Source organism: Drosophila subobscura, chromosome O, assembly GCF_008121235.1.
Source record: "Drosophila subobscura isolate 14011-0131.10 chromosome O, UCBerk_Dsub_1.0, whole genome shotgun sequence".
NCBI lineage: Eukaryota > Metazoa > Arthropoda > Insecta > Diptera > Drosophilidae > Drosophila > Drosophila subobscura.
In genome coordinates, this window is record NC_048533.1 from 20,357,697 (window position 1) to 20,385,157 (window position 27,461).

General features: G+C 46.6%; 8 protein-coding genes across 8 annotated transcripts in view; 4 read left to right on the forward strand and 4 right to left on the reverse strand.

Moving 5' to 3' along the window:
- Nucleotides 1-174: 174 nt before the first annotated feature.
- Nucleotides 175-11,701, forward strand: LOC117898202 (peroxidase). Its single transcript, XM_034807423.1, has 9 exons — nucleotides 175-632; nucleotides 9,092-9,255; nucleotides 9,318-9,542; nucleotides 9,596-9,807; nucleotides 9,871-10,615; nucleotides 10,673-10,829; nucleotides 10,889-11,258; nucleotides 11,322-11,427; nucleotides 11,486-11,701. Exons 1-9 carry the CDS (start codon nucleotides 630-632, stop codon nucleotides 11,586-11,588), a joined length of 2,085 nt encoding a protein of 694 aa, XP_034663314.1. The 5' UTR covers nucleotides 175-629; the 3' UTR covers nucleotides 11,589-11,701.
- On the reverse strand, nucleotides 4,293-27,052 carry LOC117898203 (adenylosuccinate lyase). Its single transcript, XM_034807424.1, has 3 exons — nucleotides 27,042-27,052; nucleotides 26,464-26,470; nucleotides 4,293-5,837 (listed from the first exon to the last, which is right to left on the reverse strand). Exon 3 carries the CDS (start codon nucleotides 5,781-5,783, stop codon nucleotides 4,338-4,340), a length of 1,446 nt encoding a protein of 481 aa, XP_034663315.1. The 5' UTR covers nucleotides 5,784-5,837; nucleotides 26,464-26,470; nucleotides 27,042-27,052; the 3' UTR covers nucleotides 4,293-4,337.
- On the reverse strand, nucleotides 12,276-14,403 carry LOC117898205 (developmental regulatory protein wetA-like). Its single transcript, XM_034807426.1, has 2 exons — nucleotides 13,882-14,403; nucleotides 12,276-13,515 (listed from the first exon to the last, which is right to left on the reverse strand). Exon 2 carries the CDS (start codon nucleotides 13,344-13,346, stop codon nucleotides 12,444-12,446), a length of 903 nt encoding a protein of 300 aa, XP_034663317.1. The 5' UTR covers nucleotides 13,347-13,515; nucleotides 13,882-14,403; the 3' UTR covers nucleotides 12,276-12,443.
- LOC117898201 (histone-lysine N-methyltransferase PR-Set7) lies at nucleotides 14,661-18,919 on the forward strand. Its single transcript, XM_034807421.1, has 3 exons — nucleotides 14,661-14,833; nucleotides 15,198-15,676; nucleotides 15,761-18,919. Exons 2-3 carry the CDS (start codon nucleotides 15,388-15,390, stop codon nucleotides 17,578-17,580), a joined length of 2,109 nt encoding a protein of 702 aa, XP_034663312.1. The 5' UTR covers nucleotides 14,661-14,833; nucleotides 15,198-15,387; the 3' UTR covers nucleotides 17,581-18,919.
- LOC117898199 (putative GPI-anchored protein pfl2) lies at nucleotides 19,077-24,292 on the reverse strand. The gene is made up of 4 exons (XM_034807419.1): nucleotides 23,688-24,292; nucleotides 22,435-23,621; nucleotides 22,254-22,368; nucleotides 19,077-21,249 (listed from the first exon to the last, which is right to left on the reverse strand). The coding sequence occupies exons 1-4, from the start codon at nucleotides 23,839-23,841 to the stop codon at nucleotides 19,640-19,642; spliced, it is 3,066 nt and encodes a 1,021-aa protein (XP_034663310.1). The 5' UTR covers nucleotides 23,842-24,292; the 3' UTR covers nucleotides 19,077-19,639.
- LOC117898206 (ATP synthase subunit e, mitochondrial) lies at nucleotides 24,388-24,997 on the forward strand. The gene is made up of 2 exons (XM_034807427.1): nucleotides 24,388-24,538; nucleotides 24,665-24,997. Exon 2 carries the CDS (start codon nucleotides 24,697-24,699, stop codon nucleotides 24,940-24,942), a length of 246 nt encoding a protein of 81 aa, XP_034663318.1. The 5' UTR covers nucleotides 24,388-24,538; nucleotides 24,665-24,696; the 3' UTR covers nucleotides 24,943-24,997.
- Nucleotides 25,145-27,122, forward strand: LOC117898204 (DNA repair protein XRCC3). The gene is made up of 4 exons (XM_034807425.1): nucleotides 25,145-25,538; nucleotides 25,619-25,780; nucleotides 25,843-26,186; nucleotides 26,244-27,122. Exons 1-4 carry the CDS (start codon nucleotides 25,484-25,486, stop codon nucleotides 26,688-26,690), a joined length of 1,008 nt encoding a protein of 335 aa, XP_034663316.1. The 5' UTR covers nucleotides 25,145-25,483; the 3' UTR covers nucleotides 26,691-27,122.
- The window catches only part of LOC117898207 (mucin-5AC), a 44,832-nt gene continuing 44,171 nt past the window's right edge, over nucleotides 26,801-27,461 (reverse strand). Inside the window, exon 6 of the mRNA XM_034807428.1 lies at nucleotides 26,801-27,434. Coding sequence (XP_034663319.1) covers nucleotides 27,338-27,434 — 97 coding nt within the window. The 3' untranslated portion in view covers nucleotides 26,801-27,337. The remainder of the gene's footprint in view (nucleotides 27,435-27,461) is intronic.

A 27,461-nucleotide genomic window follows, 5' to 3' on the forward strand; every position in this document is an offset into this window, starting at 1 on the left:
TATGTCCAGGCCCAAACGGTGAATAAGCTGAAGCGAACGCAAGCGCCACCGACGCCGCCACTGAAGCTGCTGGCGCCGACGCTGCTGCCGCTGCTGTTGCTGCTGCTGCTGCTGTTGGTGTGGATTTGGATTCGGATTCGTTATAAAAGGCCCAAAACCATCAGCAGCGCAGTTAGTTCGCCTTGGGCCTTGCCACAGTTAACCAACGAACCAACTAACCAACCAAATAACCGATCTGGTTCACAACCCAGAAGGCATCGTCAACGTCCAGCCAACGGATTACCGCCAGACTCCCCTGCTGATGGGCAGGTGTGTGCATAAGTGCATAAATATAACTGTGACGAGAGGCAGCTGCTAATTAATGTGTGAATTGTATCCGAGCCGAGCCGAACCGAGCCGAGCCAATAGTAATTGAGGAAAACCAACATAATCTGTAACAGTTTGCTCTGCTCACCATACCGTGGAATTCGCGGTTGCGCACTCCAAGCTTGTGAATTGTAAAACAGTGTTCAAATATCTCTGAAGGAATATGCTTGTACTCGAAAGATAAAGTGGCCAGCAACACAAGTGAAACTTAAACTTGCAAATCTTCCAAAAAACCAGCCGTTGAAAGGATAAAGACAAAACCCATGGTGAGTGTGACTAGAATCGAGTGTCAAAAGATAAAATTCGAAAACAAATTTGAAAATGTTCGAGTAGAGCAAATTGCGATTAAAGTTTGGATTGGATATAAAATGTCAGTGGCATTCATAGACTTTTAGTGATTTAGACCAGTGGCCTGCTTAGCCGTTCACTGTCTGCTCTTTTTTGGGTTTAATTTTAACCAACCAAAAAAGCGTTTTCTGGTTATTTGGTTCTATTGCTCGGTGCTGTCAATATGCTCCATGATTGTGCATACCTAGTCGTACTATTATTTAATTAATTGTCCGCATTAAGTGCGTGAAAACAATCTCTTTACAACGAATTTGGCCCGGAGGTATTTTGCGGAGATTTGTTAATTGTTGTCCTTAAATCAGTTAATTATCAAGCTGTACAGTCACACAATGAGACCGCAGAGACCGGTTTCTTTGCTTGCCGTGGCTCATTTAAATATAAATTACGGTCAAATGTTGCTCGCAAATCCACTCCAACGCTACCAGCAAGCAACTATTGCCACTGGTGGCAAACAATTGCGTTGAAAGTTACAAATCTTTTTATTAAACCTAACTAAGACTATTATTTTGATATTCCAAGCAGGGTGACCTTCACGTTTCCGTTACTGGGCTATCGGCAAAGCCTTTCAATCCAATAAAGTCACATTGTCGGCTCTCGTTCCCCTCCAAAACAAAAACAACAAAAAGTACAAACAATGCCGTCCGTTGGTCACGCCCATCATTCAGAGTCTGCGGAGGTGACTTCAGTGTTAGTGCATTGTTCAAATAAGTGCACAGAGACACTGACATATGCGAGTGATTTATTCGACATTTTCGACCATCGGGCAGACCATGTTTTATTCTTTCAGCCAGGTTTCGTTTGATTGTGACATGGAGAAACATTTTTGTCTGTACAAATTCATGGTTTCCCATGGGCTTTACTTTCTCTCTCATTGGGAATCTTAAGCCTGTTATGCAAACCCGATCCAATATTAATGTAAAAGTTTATACATCAATTTGAATGTGTATACATACATACTTACATATGTATGTATGTATGTATGCGCTTATCCACAACTTTGACGACTTGCCATTCACTTGGCTTGAAAATTAATTTCTGGTGTTGGCTTTTAATTGAAAAGCCCAGAGAAGGAAGCCACGAACGGTCTTTGGAGTACAAGTAGGTATGTAAATCATGTTTGAATACATAATATTCAGGCACTAAAGCCAAAGTGGATGACAGATCCGTCTGTCGTGGTTGATCCCATGCATTAGCATGTGCATAGTACGCGTAAAATGTATATAAAAATGTTATTTATGATCCAAGGAAATCATTACTAATGTACTTCTGGTGTCTTATTGCCTTTCCACATCTGGTTGAGAAAGTAGAGAGAAGATTGTGAGAGGCGATACATTTCATGGCGAACCAGTCGAAAAATGCGAAAGCGCAAAATGACTAAATACTCGCATAAATGCTTGAAAATAGTTTGAGAAATGGCATGCCACATTGGCCAGGGTGTTAGCTAGCAATTTCACATCAAGAGAAGTGGGCGTACAAACGAACTGGGTAATGGTAGCCGTAGCACCGATAGCACATGGTATAGGATTGGTTTACAAATCGAAGGCGTTGCAAGAAATTGCATAGCACCGCTCAAGCCAAACAGACCAGACAGCCTGGCGCGTGAGCTCTGCTCGTGCCAGGTGCGGGTGTTCAAGAACCACGCCGCGAGCGCAACCAATTAATGAATAAAAAAACTAATAAAATAATTGCATCATTAATTAAGTTAAACGTGTGTGGAATGTATTTGGTGGCTACTGTCTTTTATCACATTCATCAATGTCTTACCTCGGTTCTCCATAATTTTTGGAATGTTAAGGAATCTTTCCAGGATTGAATCAATTATTACAATCGATACGCATATACAAACATACATTTGTATATCCGATTTTTGTAATACTATTTGCTAATCGAAGACAACTACGGATCGAGGAAAATCTCTTTATTTACGCCGATCTGCAGTTAGCGAACTCCAAACACGAACCGAACTAAATGCAAGCTGAAGAAAGCGAATGTGACGACTCGAGTCCAACCTGTTTGGGAGCTTCGCTTCCAGTGCTGTTTAGCGTCCATTCAGTGTCAAAGTCAAGGTCTTCATTATACCCCACATGCTCGTTGGCTTGGCCAAAGCAAAGTCTGCAAAACGGTCAACTGGCTATTGCCGGTAGCGGCTAGCCGTAACAACATTATCCGTCCATAATTGGTCTCGATTACAGCTTCACTTAGACGGAAACCGTTCGTGGCGGCTGAAACATGAGGCGATCGTGGCGCCACACGATCTGCTAAATACGTTTTAATGCAACTTGAGCCAATCACACATTTCATATCGAGTTTTCCTTGCACAAATCGCCCTGAAAAGGCGATCAGTTGATTGATAATTATCAAGGGGATGCACTGGAAAAGGGAATTGCAAAAGGGAATTAACAATAAATTCCATAAAACTAGCCCGAAATTGCCAAATCATTCCGCATCCTACCATTGAAGAATTCGCCAACGTCTTTCTTGTCTCGCGTGCTCATGTGATCATTTTTTTCGCATACTTCCGTTATACATACTCGTTCGGTTTGTGCATCTCTCTCATTCCCCCTTCTGCGTGTTGGCTGTGCTCTGGTTGGCATTGTCACTGCCGTCGTGTTAACCGGACGCCGCAATTGCGCGAAGACAGACAATCATAATTACCTCTAATGTAATTGTACGAAACAATTGAAGTGAAGTGAACTGTGTGCGTTGGTCTTACCACAAATGCATGTACAGAGCAGCTCACACTTTTACAATTCACTTTTTGATGGTTATTATTCAAAGCAAAGGAAAAATGGAAAGCCATCGGATTCCGCCCAAGCTGGTCGTAACTGAAGATCGTAAAAACGTAAATGAAGTAAAAATACCAAACCAAATATTATTCCATAAACTGAGAGACTACCCGTCTATAAGGGTTTCGAGGCGAAATGCCAAATGCAAGTTTTTGCAAAAGATGCAGGAAAACCTGATTATGCGTTCTCTGTTTTAGCTAAATTAAAATTACATTTAGAAACTTGATTTAATAACTGTCTAATAATTCTAGACTAAGTGAGCAGCTCACACGGCTTTCCGGATGTTGAGTAAATGTTTCAATTGCTCGTATTACTAGTTTAAGCTACATAAATATCAGTCAAATACATTTAAAATATGTACATATGTAGGGGCCTTTATATTGCATGTGCACAAAAACATATGTACATACATACAATATAATGAAAAGTAAAGAGTACCGATTCTGGTCCGTGGAACGCTGCAGTCGTGATATGTCAGTCTGAGTGGCGAAAGGCAAAGGCAAAAATTACAATCTTTACCTTTGCCTTGGATCAAGAACGCCACCTCGGCACACGGGTGCCGAGTTTTTATTTTTGCGGTTTCTAATTGTAAATGAGCTGCCAGCAGGCGCAGAGGCAAGAAGAAATATAAAAAACACGTTGGGGGTCTAGCTGCCAGAGATCTCGACCCTAGAATTCAGCGATAAGCTCAGGCGACGACATTGCATTGGTTGCAATAGTCAATAATTTTCTATGCTCAGTACTCATTAATTTGTTTTTGAATTTTCTCACATTAATCAACACATTTATATTTGTAATTCAAACTTCGAGTTTTGTATTAGGACAACAAACAGTGCGTTAGATATTTAGTTTGACATCTTGAACAACCTTCAAGGCGTTAGCGTAGCGGGCCAGCACAGGTTCAACCTCATCCGCAATGAACTCATCTACCTGATCGCTAGCCCGTCCAGTGAATGTCCGAGCATCCAGTATGTTGTCGAGCTGATTAAGGATAGGAGCAAAGTAAGGATCCTTGCGTACACGATCCACCAAATCGTTATCTTTTCCGTGCTGCTTTACTTGGGCTCCGGCTTCCTGCGAGAGGACACGAATCTTCTCATGGCAAATCTGGCGATCGCCGCCAGCCTTAACCATGGCCATTATTATGTTTTCCGCTGACATGAAGGGCAACTCCTGGGAAATGTGTCGTTCAATTACCTTGGGATACACCACCAGACCCTGAGATATATTAAGCAGCGTCAGAAGAGCGGCATCCGCGGACAAAAATGCCTCGGACAAGGTAATTCTCCTGTTGGCCGAATCGTCCAGAGTGCGCTCCAGCCATTGCGTTGCGTGTGTGTTGGCCGCGTTGCTGAACAGGGTTATGAGGTGGCGAGCCAATGCACAGCAGCGTTCCGAACGCATGGGGTTCCGCTTGTAGGGCATGGCAGAGGAACCAATTTGAGTGCTTTCGAATGGCTCCTCCAGCTCCTTTCGCGAAGCCAGTATACGCAGATCAGAACACATTTTGTGGATGCTAGTACCAAGACTGGAGAGAGCAGCCACAATTTCCACGTCTACCTTTCTCGTGTAGGTTTGGCCCGTGACTGCATACGCTTTTTGAAAGCCGGCCAGCTCGGTAACCAGTTGATCCAGCTGTTTCACTTTCTTCCCGTCGCCATTGAATAATTGAAGAAAGGAGGCCTGGGTGCCGGTGGTACCCTTCACTCCACGAAATCGAAGATCCTGCTCACACCGAGACAGCGCTCGTTCATCCATTAGCAAGTCCTGAATCCAAAGGCAAGCGCGCTTGCCCACAGTGGTTAGCTGCGCTGGCTGCAGATGTGTGAAGCCCAGCGTAGGTTGGTCCTTGTAGGTTTCAGCAAATTGCTTCAACCTCGACACCACAGATGCTATGCGCGGCAGCAGCAACTGGAGAGCATCTCGCAGAACAATGAGGTCCGTGTTGTCGCCCACAAAGCACGAGGTAGCCCCCAAATGGATGACAGGGGCGGCCGTGGGACACTGCTTGGCGAAGATGTGGACGTGCGCCATAACGTCATGCCTGGTGAGCCGCTCCTCCTCAGCAACCGCATCAAAATCGATGTTATGTATTTCCTTCTCCATTTCGCTAATCTGCGCCTCACTTATCTCCAGACCCAGCGAGCTCTCAGCCTTGGCCAGCCATACCCAGAGCTTCCGCCATGTCGAGAACTTGTATTGGTCGCTGAACAGAAATTGCATTTCCCGGCTGGCGTACCTTGTACTCAGTGGCGACTTGTATCCTTCGTATTGGCTTCCCATTTTCTTGGATATTAATATTCAAATTAGATCACCAAAGCAGTTGCTTGCTCTCAGTAGAACGGCTGATAAACGCGTTGTCGAAGATAAGTAACAGGTGGTTAGAAATACGCAACACCCCAAAGTGCAGTGTGATCGCTTTGCCACTTGAATTAACTTTGCACGAAAAGCTAGATCGATTTGCACTGCAAGTGATCACAGGATTTATTGGGGTTTGAGATTGTATTTGTGTAAAATTAATGTAAATTTTCCATTAAATGTAACTTGCGGCTCTTATCAATGTGACCGCGGATGTATCGATAAAATATACCGCACGACCGTCAAAAATAAACCGAAATACCTTCTCAGTTTCGAAATATACCGTCAATCTTAAATCATTTTATTCGATTCTAATGTTCTCTTTAATATTACTAGCTAGTTGAGATTCTCAACCCCAAAACTTTAATTTTATCCAATTGATGAATAAATTCTGCATAAGATTAGTTAGTTTTCATGAATTCCTTTTATTTTATTACTTGCAAAATAAGGTTACAACTAAAAAGGTCATAGAAAAAGGATATCCTTCAAAAACGTGTAGTTGCGTATTTCAAACAAATGTTAACGGGTTCAAATATTCCTGTGTCGTTTTTGTTTATAAATTATATGATATTTAGATTATGTGAACGATTTGTAGTGGCCAAAAAAGCGAAATATTAATGAATATGGACGCACGAACATTATATGTTGCGCTGAATGAGATCCATTAATCTACAACGCCAAAATAGTTGCGAACAGAAATGTCTCTTGGTTGCATTCAACAAACTGGTTCAACAAATTCGGCACAACAGTAAAGAATCAATTAGTGCGGCTCATCTACACTTAAGACTGTTTAGGCGGCGGAAAAGCAAATATGGCATGTGTGAAAATATCCAAATAGCTTCCAAATTTGCAATGAAAAATTGCTTGACTTCGGCCATGGGGGAACTGCTGGCGGCAAATGATCTGCCTATTGCCTCCCCTCCGCCCAACCAGCATCACAAGCGTGGGCATCGGTGTGGTTTTGATCATGTGACTCTCGAGTACATGCATACACACATGACATACATACATACATATGTACTTACCTATGTAGTTCGGAGCACCAGCTTCAATATCTTGCGCCATCGACATGAGACTTTTGGCTATGAAATTGCATATTGACATCGTTTTGAGAAAAAGCTGTCACTACGTTGCATAAATTTGATTTTAAGCTCAAAACGTAGCAATATTTTGTAATTAACGCGCAGGTTTCAGAAGTTGCGCGGTGATTACCACAGGTTGAGGCAACATGAAATACCAGAGCAGTGACAGCTGCTTCTTTAGGGTGCCTGACGCTTGGGACACTTTCATTTAAAATGGCCATTTCAATTAGTGCTTGTTACTCTATCGGTCAGACAAATCGGAATGTTTTCGATTTGTGTGCGCACCACGTACTTGCATAGTTTTCAATGCCTGTAATAAGACTGCAACAATGTTGTACTGTACCGCGTTGATGCCTAAATCTTTACTGCTCTATATGGCAGCAGGTAAACTCAACCAGTGTCTGCCAATAAATCAATCATTTCGGTGCCCATTTCTTCCCGCGTCTCATGCACTATTTTACACTTTAATGATCACCAAAAAGATCTGGAAGATATGAATTCGTTTTTAATTAGAAGTCGTTAAAGTTGTAAAAAATTTGCTCGAATTTTCCCAATTCGTTTGTTGTTGTGGCCAAAATGAAAAACGCATTGGGCTAGACTTGGGATCCCAGTTACAGACCATTTTGGCACAAGGAGCTAAGTAGCTTTAACTTGCGTTTATATGTTATATGCTGCATACATATGTAAGTAAATAGTTATGTACATACATAAGTATATATCATTTGGTGTGTGAATATACATACATATGTATGTATTACAGACTGTTCACATGACTGATAAATGGAATTTAGTGATTGCAAAATAGAATATTTACATTTGCAAATCATTCTTGAGATTGTTTTGCACTTACATACATACATGCATATGTATGTATTTATACAGCCTCCAACATGTATGTGTGTGTGTATATATGTATTTTTACGGCCGGCCGTGACCAACAGCTGGAGTGAGCCTTGGCGTGTCCGCATCGAGTTGCATTTCAAATGCAAGTATGTACTTTGATTTGTATTGTCTACATGCGGATACCATTAGAGTTGAGTTAGAAACTAAAGTCAAGCCGGTCAATCAGCACTTTCAATCATTCCGTGACCTAGTTCAGAAAAACATATTAACAACTGGCGCAGCGCTTGTCAGTTTCCTGGAACGGCGACATGAAACATAGACACATAGACTAAGACGGGAGACGGGAGGAGTCGAGACTGCAAGAAGTCGAATCATTGCGAGCTGGCACGAATTTGAATTAGAGTTGGTCCGATCACACTGGTGCTGGCTGGTCCATTGTTCTGTGCAGCATGCAATTAAAACATTGACAGGGTTTGCCTTTGTTTCTGCCACGGCATCCGATATCTGCGCATTTGCATGCAGCTGGCCTTTTCTACAAAAGGTTGTGGATCGTGGTGCACGAGGCCGTAGGGGCTGGGAGGTCGGCAGAACGAATTCGGGGCCGGAGGCGGAGGCAGAGGCAGAGGCTGTGCGCAGACAAATTCATTATGTAAAGCCAACTATTACTGTCAATTCAGTCTGTTTACATAAGTAGCTTGCAAATTGGTCAAATATGCAGTTACCATAAAAACAATTATGAGACTTTTCACGCTTGCAGTCTGAGCACGAATCTGAATTGATTCCATTGTGCTTGGAGCGGCTCTTGGGTAAATACAAGCAACGGCGCAGACTTTCAGGTACAGCCTCCGCAATGAACATGCTTGTGCTCGTGCGAGTACTAAAATGTCGCAATAAATAATAATGAATGCGCACCAAAATTGTGACGAAACCTGCTGCGACCGTACCTGGCCACAGGAGTAGGAGCCCAGATCGATCGCTAAGCTCAATGCAAAGGTTCCACACAACTGGTTGGCAATGCGCGGCAAAAAAATGCAAAGCGTTCCACTTATAGTTCACTTGCTGCGAGTGGCCGGTTAACATGAATGTGTCCACAATGTTGCTGCTAGACTCCAATCACCTCGTCGGCACCAGCTGCACTATCAAGACCCATATACCCATGTGCATATGTACATATGTATGTTTTTATGGAATCTTGGTAGCTCGCCGTGTCGAACCCAAGTCAATATACCACAGAAAAGCGCAGATAGAAGAAAGATAAAGGCCTACCATCCAGATTGATATTCTGAAATATCGTTGCTCTCATTTCAGATGAACAGTGCACGAGAAGTACTGATTCTGACCCTCTTGGGATTCTGCTGCAACACACTGGGGCTCAAAGTGTCTACGGGCTACCATATTGTGCACAACCAGCCGTCCTATCCTGATTTCCATGGATTCAGCTATCTTCAGGGTTCAGCTCCCTACATAGTTGGGTAAGTTGCAGTAGGGTCTGCATTTTTGCAACTCTCGAGAATGTATAATATTTTGTTTACAGAAATGGACTACCCCCGAGTGCAGCAGGAGCTACCTCACCAGCGCCGCAAACACCATTTGGACCGCCAGTTGGCTCCCCCATTACTCCCTATGGCTACAGTTTTCCAACTCCGGGTCGAGTGGCTTGCGCTCAAGCCCCCGCCGTGTGTGAGAAAACAGCATATCGCACTTTGGATGGATCCTGCAACCATTTGGAGCAACCTGGACTAGGAGTTGCAAACACTAGGTAAGTCCTCGACTCACGCCGATTCTCTTCAGGCCCTCACATTTTCTCTCTAGGTATGGTCGCCTGCTGACACCCAAATACGCTGACGGCATATCAGCACCGACTCGTTCGGTTACTGGAGAGGAACTTCCCAGCGCTCGCCTAGTCTCTTTGGTGGCTTTCGGGGAGCAGGACGTACCAGATCCGGAATTTACGCTCCACAACATGCAGTGGGGTCAAATAATCACGCACGACATGAGCATGCAGGCAGGTGGCACTCAGTCAAGTAAGTCGGTTGCTCATGACTGGAAGCTAGTCCATATTTCTGATTGACTCTTTTCCCCCGCAGAGAAACATCCGACTCGCTGCTGCACAGATGATGGCCGGCTCATTGGCCTGGACACAGCACATAAGACTTGCTTTGCCATCATCGTGCCCCCACACGATCCGGCATACTCCCAGGTGGGCACTGAGTGCCTTAACTTTGTGCGAACCCTCACAGATCGCGACTCCAGCTGCCAGTACGCGGGCGGACCTGCAGAGCAACTGACCGTGGTCACATCATATCTGGATCTATCGCTAGTCTACGGCAACTCAATACAGCAGAACAGCGACATTCGAGAGTTCCAAGGGGGTCGCATGATTGTGGAGGAGCGCAACGGCGGCAAGTGGCTACCACTATCCCGCAACGTTACCGGCGACTGTGATGCAGTTGATTCCAGCGAGGTGTGCTACAGGTCCGGCGATGTGCGTGTCAATCAGAATCCCGGCCTGGCGATCCTGCAAACAGTTCTTCTGCGCGAACACAATAGAATTGCCGATGCTTTGGCAGCACTTAATCCCCACTATGATGACCGCACACTTTTCCAGGAGTCCCGCAAAATCAATATAGCCCAGTACCAGCAGATAAGCTTCTATGAGTGGTTGCCGATTTTCCTGGGTGCCGAGAACATGTTAAAGAATCGCCTGATCTACAAGGCCCCGGGTGGCAGCTATGTCAATGATTTTGATTCAAATATTGATCCCTCAGTTCTCAACGAGCACGCAACTGCCGCCTTTAGATACTTCCATTCGCAGATTGAAGGCAGATTAGAGTAAGTAAAACTTTATGCATTTGTTGGTTAACAATGATAGTATAATTATGCTTCCAGCCTTTTGTCGGAGATGCGAACAGTTCTCGGCTCACTAACCCTGAGCGATTGGTTCAATCGTCCCGGCATCCTTGAAGTCGGTGACAATTTTGACTCTCTTACGAGAGGCCATGCCACGCAGCCCGAAGAGTTGACGGATATTAACTTTGATAGACAGGTACGTACGCATTTGACCAACGAACAAGTCAGTGAAGTAACTCAAATTCTTTAAAATAGATCAAGCATTTCCTGTTCCGCCGAAACATGCCTTTTGGCTCCGACCTGAGATCATTGGACATACAACGCAATCGTGATCATGGTCTTGCCTCATACAACGATATGAGAGATTTCTGTGGGTTGAGACGCGCTCACTCGTGGGAGGACTACTCCGATTTGATCAGCGTTCCCATAATTGAAAAACTCAAGTCGCTTTACCATAGCCACGAGGACGTTGACCTGACGGTGGGTGGCTCATTGGAGGCACATGTTTCTGGAGCTTTGGCTGGTCCCACATTTCTCTGCATCCTCACCGAACAATTTTACCGAACTCGCGTGGGTGATCGATTTTTCTTCGAAAACGGCGATAAAATCACCGGCTTCACACCTGGTACTTTAAAAATCTCTAAAATAGTTTTCCCAGCATGAAATTAAAACAAATAATTATTTTCAGATCAACTGTTCGAGCTTCGTAAGGCAAGTATGGCTCGTTTGCTGTGCGATAATGGAAATCACATTACTTCAATGCAGCCTGAAGCATTCAGGACGGTTTCCGGATCGTAAGTAGAAATGCAGAAAGTGTCCCCAGGTCACTCATTAATGTTATCATTTGCTCAGGAATCCTATTATGCCGTGCACAAATATTCAACAAGTCGACCTCACCAAGTGGATAGATCAAAAGCCATATGCCACAGCAGACCCAACAGCTCATTATGGATGAAAATGATTTGGATCTTTTAATAACTAGTTCAATATAAACAAACACCTTTAGCCTAATCAGTATAATGATCATTAACATGACCGCCCTGTATTATATTCCCCCAATTTATGTACAGAAATAAATCCTTTACCATTTAACTACAATTTTTAAACTTGTTAGCTTGTTGAACTCTAGCTCTTATAGTCTCTGAGCACAAACCAGACGATGTTCACTAAATATTATCGTGTGAACGCATTATTTAAAGCACGAACATTTGTCGCACTTCATCATATTTCATCTTCAAAATTATGTTTATTCGCTCCACCTTCCGTGTTCTAAAAATAGTAACGATCACAAAGGGAGCAACCTGTCGTATCTGTCATAATATTTGAATACTTGCTGTCTATATAGGTATCCAAAAATAAACATGCTTAGGAATTGACTTTGATTAGCGAAATTCATAAGAGTCCTCCAACAATTCTTTACGGTAACAATGGTTTAAATTTCGGTGTATCTTTTATGTATCTGGCACATCTTGTCCGAGGCAAATTCAAATGAACTTTTTTACTTTGCAGATCGGAGAAAGAAGCGTTTTTGAGTACCAGCATGAACAGCTAGGTCTGCATCGACTGCAGGCGGCAGAGGTATCCCATACCAATACCCAAAGAAAATTCAATATTTCTTTATATTTTTATTTTGGTAGCCGTCGTATGTTCTGCACGCTCATGAGTTGTAGTGTTCATATGCGTACAGCTGAAATGGGTTTCGTGGCGTTCCTATAGCTAAGATAATTGGTCGTTTGCTGCTTCGCTCTTCCGCAGGATCAGACTCTGTGGACTGGCTTTCTTCATTCCAGCTTTCGACCTCTATCATAGGCTACACAATCACCTCTTCATCTCTCTCCATTTCAACATTGTTTGGTGCAATTTCGTATAAAACTTGAGGTAGTTCCTCAGGCATTTCTTCACTCTCGTTGTCTCTGTGGTCGGGAGCGTCAGGATTGCTCTGATGATGATGATGATCACCATCGTTATCTGGTTCTCCATGCTGCGGATTGTTTGGATCAGGCATCGGGTGCGGGTGCGATGGTGATTGTGGGTGGTTATGATTATGTTCGCCATCTCCGTGGTTGTGATGGTGGTGATCATCCCCATTGTGGCCTCCATGTGACGGACCTTGTGGATGTTTATGGTGCCCACCTCCATGTGACGGACCGTGTGGATGACCGTACGGTGGGTTGTCCTTTATGTCCTCCACTGGGGGGATAATGTGGCCAATGGGATGGTGGATAATGATGATGATGATGATCATCACTCTTGTTGTGGTTGTGGTTTTCTTGTGTTGCGCCGGATGAGGATGTGGATGGGGCGTCTGGAGGGCCGGGCATGCCATAGTGCCCTTTCTGTCCTTTTTCACCTTGATCACCCTTTTCGCCTTGTGGGCCTTGTGCACCCGGCGGGACGGCAGGGCCAGGCGCTCCTGGGGCGCCAGGAGGACCGGGGGGGCCAGGCGGACAGTTGCAGTGATGTGGCGGAGGTGGTGGTGGCGGCGGTGGTGCATATTGAACTCGAGACGCTGTCGTCGCATCTGCACGATGATCTCTGTGCTGTCATCGCCCTCGGCTGCACGTAGGCGATACTGCAGCGCGTCCGTGTCCTCGTAGATGTCATTGCTGGGCAGCGGCTTACCCTTGCCTGGCTGTATGGCCACCACCACATAGGAGGCGTTGGAATTTGGCCACCATCCGATTGAGTGTCTTCGCCGCCGACTGGCGTGCATGTTCCACCACGAGCAGCAGGGGCGCGCGAAGGCTCTGTTTGAATTGTTCCATTTTCTTGAGGGCAGCGCGTTCGCTTTTCTGCGCCTCTTCGTACGTAAGACAGTCGCGGCCGGTTGCTTCACATTGCCACACCGTCGAATTGATGGCCATCAGGTGCGAAAGTAGTTTCTGTTTGTAAAAAAAATATTTATATCAGTATTGGGCAGCTCGAGATATTTCGATTTCAAATTAAGTGTTAAATGCGCGCCTATTTTTCGTGTGGGGTGGCAACTTTGTGCAAAAAGCAGCTGGGAGCAGGCGGCAGCTGAGAATTGGTTCGCGCGCTTTACGCCCGCCACCGACAGCGTTGTTTGTGCCCCGCAGGACCAGGACCAGACGACACACACACACTTCGCACATTATGAATGCCTGTGTGTGTGTGTGCGCTGTTCGTATATCGGTCGGTTGCATGCGTTCCGTTCCCAGGCGTCGCTTTGCAATGATGCTCCTAAAGGACCTGAACCTGGAGCATGGGTCAATGGGAGGTGTACTTACTCATAGTCGAGGAAAATGTGATTGCTGATGTAGCAGCAGAAGACCCAGTCGTTATCGTTTAATGTATCGTTTTTGCCCTCCTTCTGATTCAGGTCGAAGCCTTCCCGATTGCAAATCGGCATGTTTATTTATGTAGTAATATTTAATTGCACCAATTATAAGTTAAGTTAATAAATTCACTGAAGAAGAAGCGGAAATTGTGAAGACACACAATCTTCTCACAAAAGGCGCCCAATTTTTTTTCTCGCGTTTTCGCACTGCTTGCCCGATGCCGTTTGTTAGCGTATTTTCAGCGGTTTGCGCGCCTAGTTCGCACACACATTTATCAACAGTCGATGAACGCTACGATTTAGCCACTTTCTATGATATTTTCTGTGGGTTTCATCATCGTCAACACTTAAAAAATGGGTTTTTTTTAACGCACAAATTCATTTCACGCGCGCCTTGCGAATCGCCTAATTTTTGTTTACTTTGCTTTGCTTTGCAACACAAACAATGTTACCGCACCCCGTCAAACGCGAAAATGCCCAAAACGGATGGGCAGATGAAGAAGAAGAAGAGCTGAGCACGCTTAATGGAATTCACTACAAATTGTAGCGACGATTTAACTATAAATAACCATTAGCTATTTTTATAAATATTTAAACCGTTTATTTGCCAAGATAGATTAAATGAACCAATTTTGTAAACATAAATTCAAACAATATGTGTAATTTATTTGCGCGCCAATTATTCCGCTATCGATGGCTGCACTAATTACGCGCCTATCGATAAGCTAAATTAGCAGTCCTGTTACAGACGCAAAGCAAAAGAAAGAACAACCAAAAAAAAGTTTGCGGAAAAGTGCAACTAATAACATAATTAAGTGCAGTGCAATCAATTGCAATGCTTATAAGAGAACTTAAACCACATAGAATGCGCTGCTGCGTATGACGACAGCCTTTTCAGATAGGTAAACGATCACACAACACCCACAGCAGGGGTTTTTTTTTCTATTCTTTCACTCTGTGCCAGTGCTCCACTCTTCTCCGTTGTCTTCCTCTTTTCCTCGTTTCGTGCACACACAGCAACAAAGCAACAACAACAAAAGGCGATATATTTTGTGTGGAGCAAAACTGTACGCGCGCGGGGTGTGAAAGAAAAACTGCAAACATACATACATACGTACATAACCATGTACATATCTATGTACATCCATACACATACCTTCTGCATACGATTATGAAGTGCAAATGTTTTAATGTCCCCCCTCGTTTTTGTCTCTTTCCATGTTTCTGTTTCCGTTTGTGTCTCGGATGCTTCTTGGCTAATTGCAGTCGTCTCTGTGCAAGTGTGTGTGCGTGAGCGCTTCGCTGCTGGCAATCCATCACATCGCTCGTGTCCAGCAGTCGTCGTCGTCGTCATACGGAAAAACGCGCCAACGAACGCACCTCTTCGTCTACATCTTCGTGGCTGCGATCACGCGCCCCGCACCACCACTGTCGCCACCGAGCCCCACGCTTATAGATGATAATGGTGCGCAGGAGAGCGCGCCCCACCAAAGACACTGGTGGTGGCTCTGCAGCGGCAGCTGTTGCCACAGACGGAGCTCTAACCATGGACACTGCCGCCGCTGTGGCCGTTGCGGGCGGCAATCATCTGCTCGATGATCAATATTTTGCCAGCCCCAAGCGGAAAGACTGCCGCCTGATGAAGGCCAGTGAAAATCTCAAAATTTCCTCCGATGTGTTGACATTGGAGGAGGCGAACAACAAAGGCAACAAGCCAACAAAGGCGTTAACAGATCGAACAATCGGTGAGTTTTGTTGTTGCTGCCGCCATCTGGTGGCATTTTTTGAGGTTAGCTTCAACGATTTGTTTCGGTCTCTTGTTTCTGTAGGCGTGCCGCTGGCCACACGCTCCCAAACAAGCACCATCGAGAACTTTTTCAAAGCAAATGCTGCCGCCAAGTGTACACCACATGAGGAGCCAATTGAAGAGCAGACAATATCCACAGAGCTTGCCCTCTCCGATGAGCTGGGGGATGAGGAGCTTGAGCGTGTTGTGGGCGATCTGCTGTACGATGGCCATTCGACGGCATCTTCCGATTCACCTTCCTATCAGCATGAGCGGGAGCTCGAGCAGGAAGACACATTTCAGCTGCGCGAAACGAGTCCCGGGCCCGGGCCCGTGCTGACGGCCGACTTCCAGACACATCGCTCGGCGCTGCGGGATAGCCACAGCTCGTCGCATAGCAGCAGCAGCAGCAGCGGCGGTGCCAGTGCCACCACAGACAATATCTTCCTGCAGGAACCGGTGCTGACACTGGACATTGATCGCACGCCCACCAAAGCCTCTAGCATTAAGATCAACAAAAGTTTTGAGCTGGCCAGCGCCGTCTTCTCATCGCCACCTTCCGTGCTGAATGGCTGCCGCTTCAATCAGATTGTGACACTCAATGGAGGAGGCGCCGAGCAAGCCGAGATGCCCGCAGTTGTCCAGCCTCAGCCACAGCTTCAGCCGCATCTTAACGCCTTCGAATTGGACCAACATGATAGTAGTTCCTGCGACAGTGGCGTTGCCTGCAGCCTGAGCATGGCCGCCGAATCGCCAGCAGCTGCGGCTACGCGTCGCCGCAAGCCTGCCACACCCCATCGCATACTCTGCCCCTCGCCGATCAAGACATTGCCCCGCGAAGGGAGCGGCGGCATGATAGTACCTGGAGCACGCAAAACTTCCGGCATTATGATGAAGGGCGATCTGTTGTCGCCGAGAAAGTCGCCACGCAAGCTGCCGACAACGACAGCGGCGGTTGCCGCCTGCAAGTCGCGACGAAGACTGAATCAGCCAAAGCCACAAGCGCCTTACCACCACCAGCCACAGACACAGCCACAGCCAGGCACACCGCCAACGAACGAGGATATTGTCGTCATAATCGATGATGACGATGATGTGGATCAGGAGGATGAGGGCGATGAGGATGAGGACGATGTCCACGCCTTACTGAAGGCAGCCGAAGAGCTGGAGAACCTGAACAAAGTACCCATAGCCAATAGCAACAAAAGCAACAATCATGCGAAAACAATGCTCAAACCAGCGCCAGCCAAGCCAAGGGCTGCCCTAAGCAAAGGCAAGTCGAAGACAGGCTCGAAGACTCAACCCGGACCACTGCCCCTGGCCGCCACGAATGGCAATCGCGAGATGACAGACTTCTTTCCGGTGCGGCGAAGCGTGCGCAAGACCAAGACAGCCGTCAAGGAGGAATGGCTGCGCAATCTCGAGCAGGCGGTGCTCGAGGAGCGCTCCGAGGGTCTGCAGGTGCGCAACTTCATGGGCAAGGGTCGCGGCGTTGTCGCCGTGCGTCACTTCAAGCGCAACGAGTTCGTCGTGGAGTATGTGGGCGATCTGATCTCGATCAGCGATGCCACCGATCGCGAGCGACGCTACGCGCTGGACGAGAATGCCGGCTGCTACATGTACTACTTCAAGCACAAGAACCAGCAGTACTGCATCGATGCCACCGTGGACACGGGCAAGCTGGGACGCCTCATCAATCATTCGCGTGCCGGCAATCTGATGACCAAAGTGGTCGTTATCAAGCAGCGTCCTCATTTGGTACTGCTGGCCAAGGATGATATTACGCCCGGGGAGGAGCTGACCTACGACTATGGCGATCGATCCAAGGAGTCGCTGCTGCATCACCCTTGGCTGGCCTTCTGAGGCAGGGAGTCCATGGAGAAGCCCTAGCCAGAACGGTCAGCGGTCAACGGTTCGGAAACAGTTCAGCTAAATGGTTTTTGTGTGCTTAATTCTTAGCTTTTATATCTATGTATAGAAAACAGATCCACAACCGAAAAGCAAAAACCAACTTCCATTCAAAGACTGTTCAAAGCCTCGAAACGAACCGCCAACCGCAGCGGACTGGGCGCGGCGCTCCCCCGAATTTAGTTTTTATTTTGAGGAAAAGTATGAAAAACTGTTAGTTCAAAATATCATAAAGGATAGGCGACACCACACACCCACACACACCACACACATGATAGCATACATATAATAATTTTCTGGATTTGTTAGCGTTTTTCATAACATTATGTTACGTGGCAGCCAGGCTAAAAACAGAGAGAAACGAGACCAGACAGGAGACGACGATGATGATGATAATAACTAATTGAAAATGCGCTTAAACATTAAGGCATTCATCTAGCTAGAGTTTAAGTATAACGAAATGATTAACTGTTGAACATTTAGACGCAAGTTTCCGAGAGAGAGAGTGCTGCTGGAAGGGTGTAACGCGTATGCTATTTATATATAGATATTTATATTAGATACATGTGTAATTTCGAAACCTATTATTATGTACTATTTACTGCCATAGTGCTACACAGCCTCGCCCACGCCCACGCCCCCATGCACGCCCTTAGCCTCACACAACCATGCGGTACACAAGCAACTTTCAGGAGAGTAACGGACTGCTGGTACAGCTAGTGCTTTAAAAACTCTCTCTTTAGACCCACACACACACACACTTAAGCAGGTTTCAAACACACACCACACACACATTATGTATCCTGCCCCTCACCTACCTACAAAATGACAGAAGCTTCTCCAATAATTGTTTTCTCTTCTCTTCACATAAATTGTAAGTTTTATTTCTCTGTAATCAGCGCATATCGTTTTTAATTATACACAGTAAATACATTATTAAATAGATTTAATTCATTCTCTTTATTTAAAAACAAAAAGCAGCATCGTATCATTGTAATTAAACGTTTTTAGCTCTAATTTTTATTGACTTAGCAAAATAAAAACCACACGCGAAAATCGAGAGAATATTTTACATACACTTAAGTTTAAAGTTTACATTCAAAACACTTAGTTCTAGTTAATAATTGTTTATAATTTTCACACACACACACACTATCAACTTAAAAAAAGCGCAACATAAAGTAAAATAAATAAAAATGAATAAAAAAACACTTTAACAACACGCAAAAATAATAATCATCAAAAAAACTGGAGCGGATTTTTGGGCGCTGGCGCTGCATCTACTGGAGATCATCAGGGGGGGAGTAGACACACATCTCTGGGAATGACTGCCAGTTGCCTAGCTAATATATCTACTAACTTTATTACATCGCTAGCCTAAGCCTAAGGTTTACTCGTTTAGGTTTTAGGTTGTTTAGTTTTTTCCTCACTTAAGTACACGATATTATTTATGTATATTTGTTTATTGGTAGAAAAGTTCGCATCAGGCGGGTTGGTTTTTTTTGGGGTTTACTTTTCTTCGTACTTCTTGGAGTATTCTCTTGGTTAGGGCTGGGACCTTGGGCAGTCACAAAGGGAAGAGTTGTTTGCTCTGGAATGATTTTAAGTCCCTGTCTCTGGGGTTTCTGGCCTGTAAAATCTCTCTAGTTTTTTACACTCTAATTTATTCTGTGGTTTAAATTTTGAGCTGGAGTTCTTGCTGCATTTTCTGGGGTTTTCTGGGGGGAGTTCTAGCAACAACTTCAACAACAACAACAAACAACAACAATAACTTCAACGACAACATTAAACACAGTTTCTTTCAGCTGCTTCTAAACTTCTACCACAAACTGGTTACGACGTTCTATAAGTAATTATCAGACGGATTCATAATACTGACTCAACTCCACCGCGGGCCCCAGGGATCAGCACTCTACGTGAGTATGCTGGCCTCTCCTGCCAGTGGACGTGGCGGCTGCTGCTGCTGCTGTTTCTTTTGAGGATTCACATGATGTCTGCCTCCGCGCAGCATTTGTCATTTCTTGCCACCAAAACTGGGCTTGGGCAGCGAGCCCATAAAGGCGCCCGCGTTGGTGGGCAGCGCAGGCGCCACGAAGCTCAAGTCGGGTATGAGGGATATGCGTGGCGCCACCTTGGCATTGCCGATCTGGAATTGCTGCCGCTGATGATGCTGCTGATAGGTGGCACCCACTCCTGCTCCGCCCGCTGTTGTCGAGGGCGCCGTGGAGAAGTCGTGCATGATGTGTATTTGCTGCGGTGTCGCTGGCACATTGTTGTTGTTGTTGTTGTTGTTGTTATTGTGGTTTGTGTTGGTGTTGGTGTTGCTCTTGCTCTTGCTGCTGCTGGGCACCAAGTTGCTGTGTGCATGCGTCTGCTTCTGATGCTGGTAGAGACTCAAAGGATTGTTGTAGAAGTTGGCGCTCTGCCAGGCGCCGGAGTTGAATTGTGGCGCGGAGGGTCGCGACGGCAGCGGCGTGCTGCTGACAAAGTCCGACCAGTCATCGTCCTTTGGGGCAGAGCTGGGGCCTGTAGGCGGCTTCTTCAAGCTGTTGACATTGTTGTTATTGCTAAATGTCTGTTGCTGTGGCTGCTGCTGCTGCTGCTGTCCCACTGGCACCGACACAAAGTCCGACCATTCATCATCCTCCTGTTGCTGCTGCTGCTGCTGTTGTGGCGGCTGCTTGGCCACCGTTGCACTTATCGTCGGCGGCTTGGACTGTGCCGAAAACAAATCCTCAATGCGTGCCATTTCCTCGGCATTGATGCTGGACAGCGAATTGTCGCCCCACTCAATGGCCGTCTTGGCCAGCGGTATGGCCTGTGGCAGCAGTATGGCCGGACAGAGTATCATTTGCTCGCCAAATGTGGGCGTGCCATTCCGTGGCGGCTGCAGCGCCGCCTGCGTTTTCGCTGGCATCGACTGAAAGTCACTGAAATCATCGTCCTCCGCCACTGCGGGCGTCGTGGTGGGCAGCTCAAAGCTGCTGGTGCCATTGCTGCTGGCCAAGCGGCTGGGCGAGTCCAGGCCAAATGGCGGCGGCTTGTACTCCACATCGCGATACTCCTTCTTGACCACCGTCTCATCAATGATGATGCCCGTCGCCGCAATCTCATAGTCAAAATCAATGGGCGCCAGCGTTGTGGTCCTCGCCACAGCCGTGTCCGATTTCGAGGGTGTGTAGATGTGTGTCTCCTTCAGTGGCATGGCAAAGCCAGTTGGTGTGCTGGCCGTGGGTCTAAGATCCTCTGCTGGTGTTGGAGCTGCCACTGGCGGTGGAGTTGGCGCTCTCAAATCAAACTGTTGCTGGTGTGCTGGCTGCTGCTGGTGCTGCTGCTGCTGATGCAGCTGCTCACTGCCGTTGAGGTTGTGGCCATAGCCGTTTGCTGATAGAGCAGTCGATAGCGTCGCTGTTGCTGCAGCAGCAGCTGCTGCTGATGCCGCTGCTGTGGACTCAAGGCAGTCGCTATTAAGCTCTGCGCTAGGGTTGTGGTTCTGCTTAAAGCTGGAGGAGATTTCGCTGCCGCTGCTGCTGCTGGCAGGGACACAGTTTTCCCCATTAGACGCGCCAGACCGCGCTTCAGCTTGGCTCGTTTGTGGTGCGGCTGCGGCGGTTGCTTCCAGTCCTAAGAAGGAGAAAAAAGTGATTTAGTTTAGGCAAAAATTTATGCGCAAAGAGAGAGAGAGAGAGAGAGAGAGCGAAAGAGAGTTGCAGTACTGTCAGCAAAGAGGAGGATCAGCCATAATTATGCCATAACATGCATGGTGAAATTACCAACAAGGTGGCGATCTTCGCTAACTTATTCACCAAAGAGTGTAATTCCACCATGCCCAAATTCTAGCTTAAAATAAAGTGAGAAAATGTTTTCGAATAACTTGTGCTAATTTCGGGCAGCTAATTTCAAATGTTTTTGCTTTGATTTTTGGGGGTGCCAACGGGGTAACAAAATGGTGGGAGCAAAGAAACCAAAAAACAACTACAACACACACACAACGCACACGGAACGAACACACGCCCAAAACGACAAAACGAAAACTTACTAAAATCCAGCAAGAAGGCATCGTGATTAGTGTTTATTGTTGCATTATTATTGCAAGTGTTTAATGAAGTAGAATGGTGCATTTGATTAGTTGGGTTAACGCGTTCCATCAGCATCGGTTTGAGAGCCATTTGGGGGTTTACAGCAGCAGCAGCGGCAGCATTTTGAGTGTCATTTGTCGCATTGCATTGTTGTTGTTTTTTATGGGTGTGGAAGTTAGAGGTAACAAGATTTATTTTATCAGCCAGCTGCAACTTTGGTTGTGGGTCAAGTAGTTCTTCCAATTTTAAGGTCTGTACATGTGTCTCTGGGATGCAATTTTTATCATCGAGTCGAAATCATTTTCATCATTTTCAGTTTGAACAGAAATGTCAAGTGTAGAGGGGGGGAGGGAGGGTGTGTGTGTGGAGGAACAAAACGAAACGAAAAGTTTAGGCAAGCCAATCCGTAAAAGCGGCAGAAGAACTTAAAGCAAAATTAGCGAGCGATTCGACAGTTGGATCAAAAAACTTGTGTGGCGGTTAATTTGCGTTTTAACTAAGTGGAATTTTAATCTGTACTTAAACTAGTTACTATCTTGAGTCACTTACCCACTGAGGACAACTGCTGACTGCTCGGCTCCAGCGGTTTGAGCGGCTTCAGCGGATCAAAACTCAAATTGGCAGCAAAACGCGGCATGGAAGCGTTCCACTTGTCGCCGAAAAGCTGCAAGAAAAACACAAAAATAAACATTAGCATGGGTCGAAAGCCAATCCCTGTGCTTTGTCCTACTATATTCCTCGAATCGATGCCCAGCGCACGCACGAGGGAGTGCCGCATCTCCGAGCTGGTCCACTGATAGTCCAGCGCTTGGGCCTGCTCGATGGCACCAAAGTTAAAGCTTTGACACTGCGCCAGCGGTCGCCGTTTGGCTTCAGTTGCAGCGCTGCTCGTCTGCGACAGGGGAAACATTAGCTCTAGCACGGGCTTGATGCGCTCATCGATGCTGAGGGGAGCTGCTGCAGGCTGCGGTGGCGGGGGAACAGCTGCAACTGTGGCCATGGCTGCTGTTAGCGGCTCTGAGAAGTCTCCAAAGTCATCGTCATCATCGTCAGCAGTCTCTGCAGGTGGCGTGGCAAATTCTTGAAAGTCATCAAAGCCATCATCGGCAGCAGGCGCCGGGGAATCCTTTGCAGCAGGCGTGGGAGGAGCAACCGTCAGGGAAACTGGAGCTGGCGTAACCTCCACTGCAGGCTCGGGCACAGCAGAGAAGTCCGCAAAGTCGCCAAAGTCATCGAATTCATCCTCTTCAGTAGCTGCAGGACACTGCTGGTGCTCCTCCTGCTGCTGCTGCTCCACAGACTGTGCCGTCGCCTGCTCAAAGCTCGCAGCAAACTGAACGGAAACCGGCTCAACCGCTGGCTTATCCATGGAGGCGTCGGAAGGGAAGGAAAAGGCTGTTTCTGTGGGCGTTGCCAGCACTTCAATGGCAAAGAAATCTTCAGCTCCCTCGCGTATAAATAATTCTTTGGGTTTCTTTGGCGAGCACTCCTCGTCGCTGTCATCGGACACATCCTCCAGCGTGACTTGATGGCTGAGTACAGGTGGTGGTGCTGCTGCTGCTGCTGCTGCTGGTGCTTTGGTTGGGGCTGGCATTTCCTCGTCGGCAACTGCCACAGGCGACAGCGTGGACGCTGCGGAGACACTTTCCGTGGAGTACAGACTCAGGCTGTCCAGCTTCAGGGACGGCACATTGTCATTTATATTCGCAATCTCCTCCTCTTCCTCCTCCTCTTCTTCCTGCAGCTCCTCCTCTAGCGGCGGTGGCGTCTCCTGATAGTCATCAAGCGACGGCGACTGTTTCACTTGGTAATTGAAAGCCTCCACATTTTGTTTTATTTCCTCTGCATTTGGTTTGCCAATCAGCTCCAGTTCAGGCGGCCTCTCGCTGTACACGGGCTGGGCTTCTGTATGGGTTTCTGCAGGTGAGGCGGCATACAAATTAGAAACGAAATCACAAGCCCAGTTGGCAGCTTTGAAATTACCTTTTGTAAGCGCTGAGCGGCTGCTGGTGACTAAGCCAAAGTCGTCGTCGTCGTCATCCAAATTGATCGTTGACTGCAGGCCCGAGTCGTCGTCGTCCTCGCCAAAATCGATCGGTGGCGGCGTGCTGCACAGCAGTGGCGGCACATTTACCATTTTGCAGCTGTCGTCGTGATGGTGGTGGATCCTCTGAGCGGACTTCCTGCCTTGAAAGTCTGCTAATTTGGCTTAAAGCAGCTAGCGAGCGGGCGGGGGAAATATATGACGTTTTCGACTGGGCCCCGTTTATCACAATGTGCGTGTGTGCGCGTATGTGTGTTGGCCAGTTGTGTATGTGTATGCTACCACTCCAAGGTCTGTGTTGGAATTTTTTTTCTTGTTTGCCCTTAACACGCGTCAATTTCGAGTCTAAACTTAATTTCTATGCACTGCAGCCAGGCTATTAATTACACAATCGTTTACTTTGTGTGCACACCTGCTGTTTTAGCTGCAATTTGCCATGTTTTCAATAAAACAACACTTTTTTTCCAGGTTTTTGAGTGTTCTGCCTTTTTGACATTCACATTGCGATGCCAAGGTATGTTTCAGTGTTGCAATTAAGATAACATATGTAGGCAACGAAAAAGGTGTCAGCCTATAAACAATTAAACTGATACATTCAATCAAGTCGTACTTTCGCTAGATACCCGTAATAATATTTAATTAAATAATTTCTGTATTTATATTTGGAAAAACCAAAACTTTGCGGCAACTCTGCCCAGCTACCGATAGAACTATCGATAGCGTAGTTGCCAATCTGACAGCTGTTTTAAGGTTATATTTTGCTACTGTGTTGCAATCGCATCGATTTGTGGTAATTGCGCTTATTTAATAGAATATTTGCATAAAAAACAACCGCAAGTGAAACGCTGATTGAAACATCAATTCGGAGAAACCTGCAAAACAGTGTACATAACTAATGTCTTCCTTTTTCTTGCAGTTTTCGGTCGGACCATTACATAACTACTAGCCATGTCTCAGCCTCCAGTCCGTGTCTCGCCGCTGATCAAGCTCGGCAGATGGTCCCTGCTGCTTGTGGGCATTGCCTACGGTGCAGCCCACCAGAGCCGCCTGTCCAAGAAGGAGGAGAAGGTCCGTGAGATCGAGGCACAGCAGAAGGTGGTTCGCGATGCCAAGTTGGCCGAGGAGAAGCAGCGCAACGCCCAGGCCGAGATTCGGGCTCTGGAGGAGCTCTCCAAGCCCACACCCAAGAAGTAGAGCCACCTATTTAGTTTGTTAAGTTCAAAACCCAACTCCAACCGCAACAACAACAGAAACAGCAGCCAAACATCTAAATTTCATGGACAGGAGGAGGCGCAACACCAGCAGCAGCAGTGGCGACGATCGTGACCCCAACTATCGCCGTCAAACTATCGATCGTTCTTGTGTGTTTTTCTCTTCTGATGTTTGTGCAAAAAATGTACGCAATTAAATGAATGATTGGAAAACAAACAATTATGCAAGTGATTTGTGGTGTTTAGTCAACTTAAGTTTCAATTTAGAGCATAATTAAGCGTTTTGCGGCTTACTTATGCCGTTGTTTGTGGCCTACTTGCAACGACAGCTGATTGCACGCTGAATGCCGGTTGTCTGCAAGGCCCTTCCCTGCCTTCGTCGGTTTTAGGTTTTGCTTGATCAATAAATTGCTCGCTGCCTTGGGAATAATTCCGCAAGGTGTTGAAACGCGACACCTGCCGTGTCGGGCTGCACGCAAAGCAGCTCCAGGCATGCCAACACACTCGATCCGGCCGCCGCAGCGATGACAAACTTTTTGGAACAATTACCTAAGCGAATTAGAGACATTGCTGAGAGCCGTAAGAATGGGGCAAAGGGTTACCCACAACTTAGTTTGAAGTGTCTTCTAATGCGCTTTTAATGCAATTCCCACCTTTAGTCAATGTGCTCACACCAGAGGAAGTGCTGACGACGCCCAGGGTCAAGTTTTTGGACACTCGCGTCACATCGGTGTACACGCTGGTGCGTAAGTGCACGCCGGACGATGTGCGTGTGCTGAAGGATGCGGCAGCCAAGTGGCTGGCAGAGACACCGCTGACAGGTAGGCCTCTCCATACTCAAGATTGCGCCTCAAATTTAACTTACTTATTCTCCCTCCCACAGCTGATTCCCTGTTCAAGCCGCTGGCCAATGTCAGATGGTCACGCGTGTCCTTTGGCTGCCCTGCCTTGGATCGCTGCACGGGCGGCGGTGTGGTCACGCGGGGCATAACCGAAATCTGTGGCGCTGCCGGCGTGGGCAAGACACAACTGCTGCTGCAGCTGGCTCTCTGTGTGCAGCTGCCGCTGCAGCTGGGCGGCCTGGGCAAGGGCGTGGCTTACATATGCACAGAGGATGTCTTTCCGGCGCGACGTCTGCGTGAGATGAGCAACGCTATGGAGGCGCGCTATCCCCAGGAGTCACTCAATCTAATGGGCAACGTTTTCGTGGAGCATCAGCGCGAAATTGTGAGTGGGAAAAGGCAGTCCAAGACCTTTATTTATTCCATTCCAATCCCCTTTTAGGACACGCTTATGAATTGTGTTGTCAATCACCTGCCGCGACTGCTGCGACAGCACAGCATTGGCCTGATCGTCATCGACTCGGTGGGTGCCATTTTTCGTCTCTTCACGGACTACCTCGAGCGCGCCAAGCTAATGCGCCGCCTGGCCAATGCTTTGATAAGCTACGCGGACAAGTACAACTGCGCCGTGGTGTGCGTCAATCAGGTGTCCAGCAAGTGCAATGGCAGCTCGGATGATGCGCCCAGCCTGGGCCTGCAATGGTCGCATCTGGGTCGCACTCGCATGAGCATTACGCGCGTGCCCAAGCAGCACATGGTCCAGGATCAGCTGCTGACAGTGCGCAAGCTGGAGATTTTGTACTCCCCCGAGACGCCCAATGATTTTGCTGAGTTTTTGATCACCTCACAGGGCGTGGTGGAGCTGCCCCCCAAAGTGCGACGCTTGTGAATTTTCATAGAATTTTTATTTGTATTTTTTATGTTTTCTTTTCTTTTGAATTTGTTGAATTTAAAATGTGTAACGGCGGCGCCTGGTACTCTCTTTTTTGCCTTATTTAATTTTTTGCTTTGTTTTTGTTTTGTTTTTTTGTACAAACACTCAATAAATATGTTCAATTTACAGGGTAGCATAGCTTAGATCTACATTTATATAGTTTATAGTTCATAGTTCAAGTAGTAAAATCAATTTTTTGCAATTTGTAATTGGGTTTTGCCGCCGGGCATTAACTCTCTTCCGCTCTCTTTATCCTTTATCCTTCGTATACATTATCACATGAAATTTTCGAAAGTTTCAAATTACATTTACGTAGTGGCTCCCATTAAACATTTACATAAATGCATTTCTAATGGCAACATTTACATTTGAAATCGCTTAAGCATACAAAATAAATTACAAATTAAATACACACGCCTAGGGGGTGACAAACAGCGTTACAATCGTGTTACGTGTTAAGTAAATTATATTTATAGTTTACAATTACAATTACAATTATTTATATATAGTAAATGTGTGTGTGTGGGGTGTGTGTGTGTGTGTTTGTGTGTGAGCAATATTCGACTTTTTGGCACAGATTAAAATTTGACTGTTTCCGTAGCTTAGTTCTCGCGCATCGACACATCCTGATCTTGCGAGTCGTGCGCCTCTGTGGAGTCACCATGCTCGGTGGACGTCTCCTCATCCTCCTCAGACTCGCTTTCCTGCTTCAACAGCTTCTCCTTG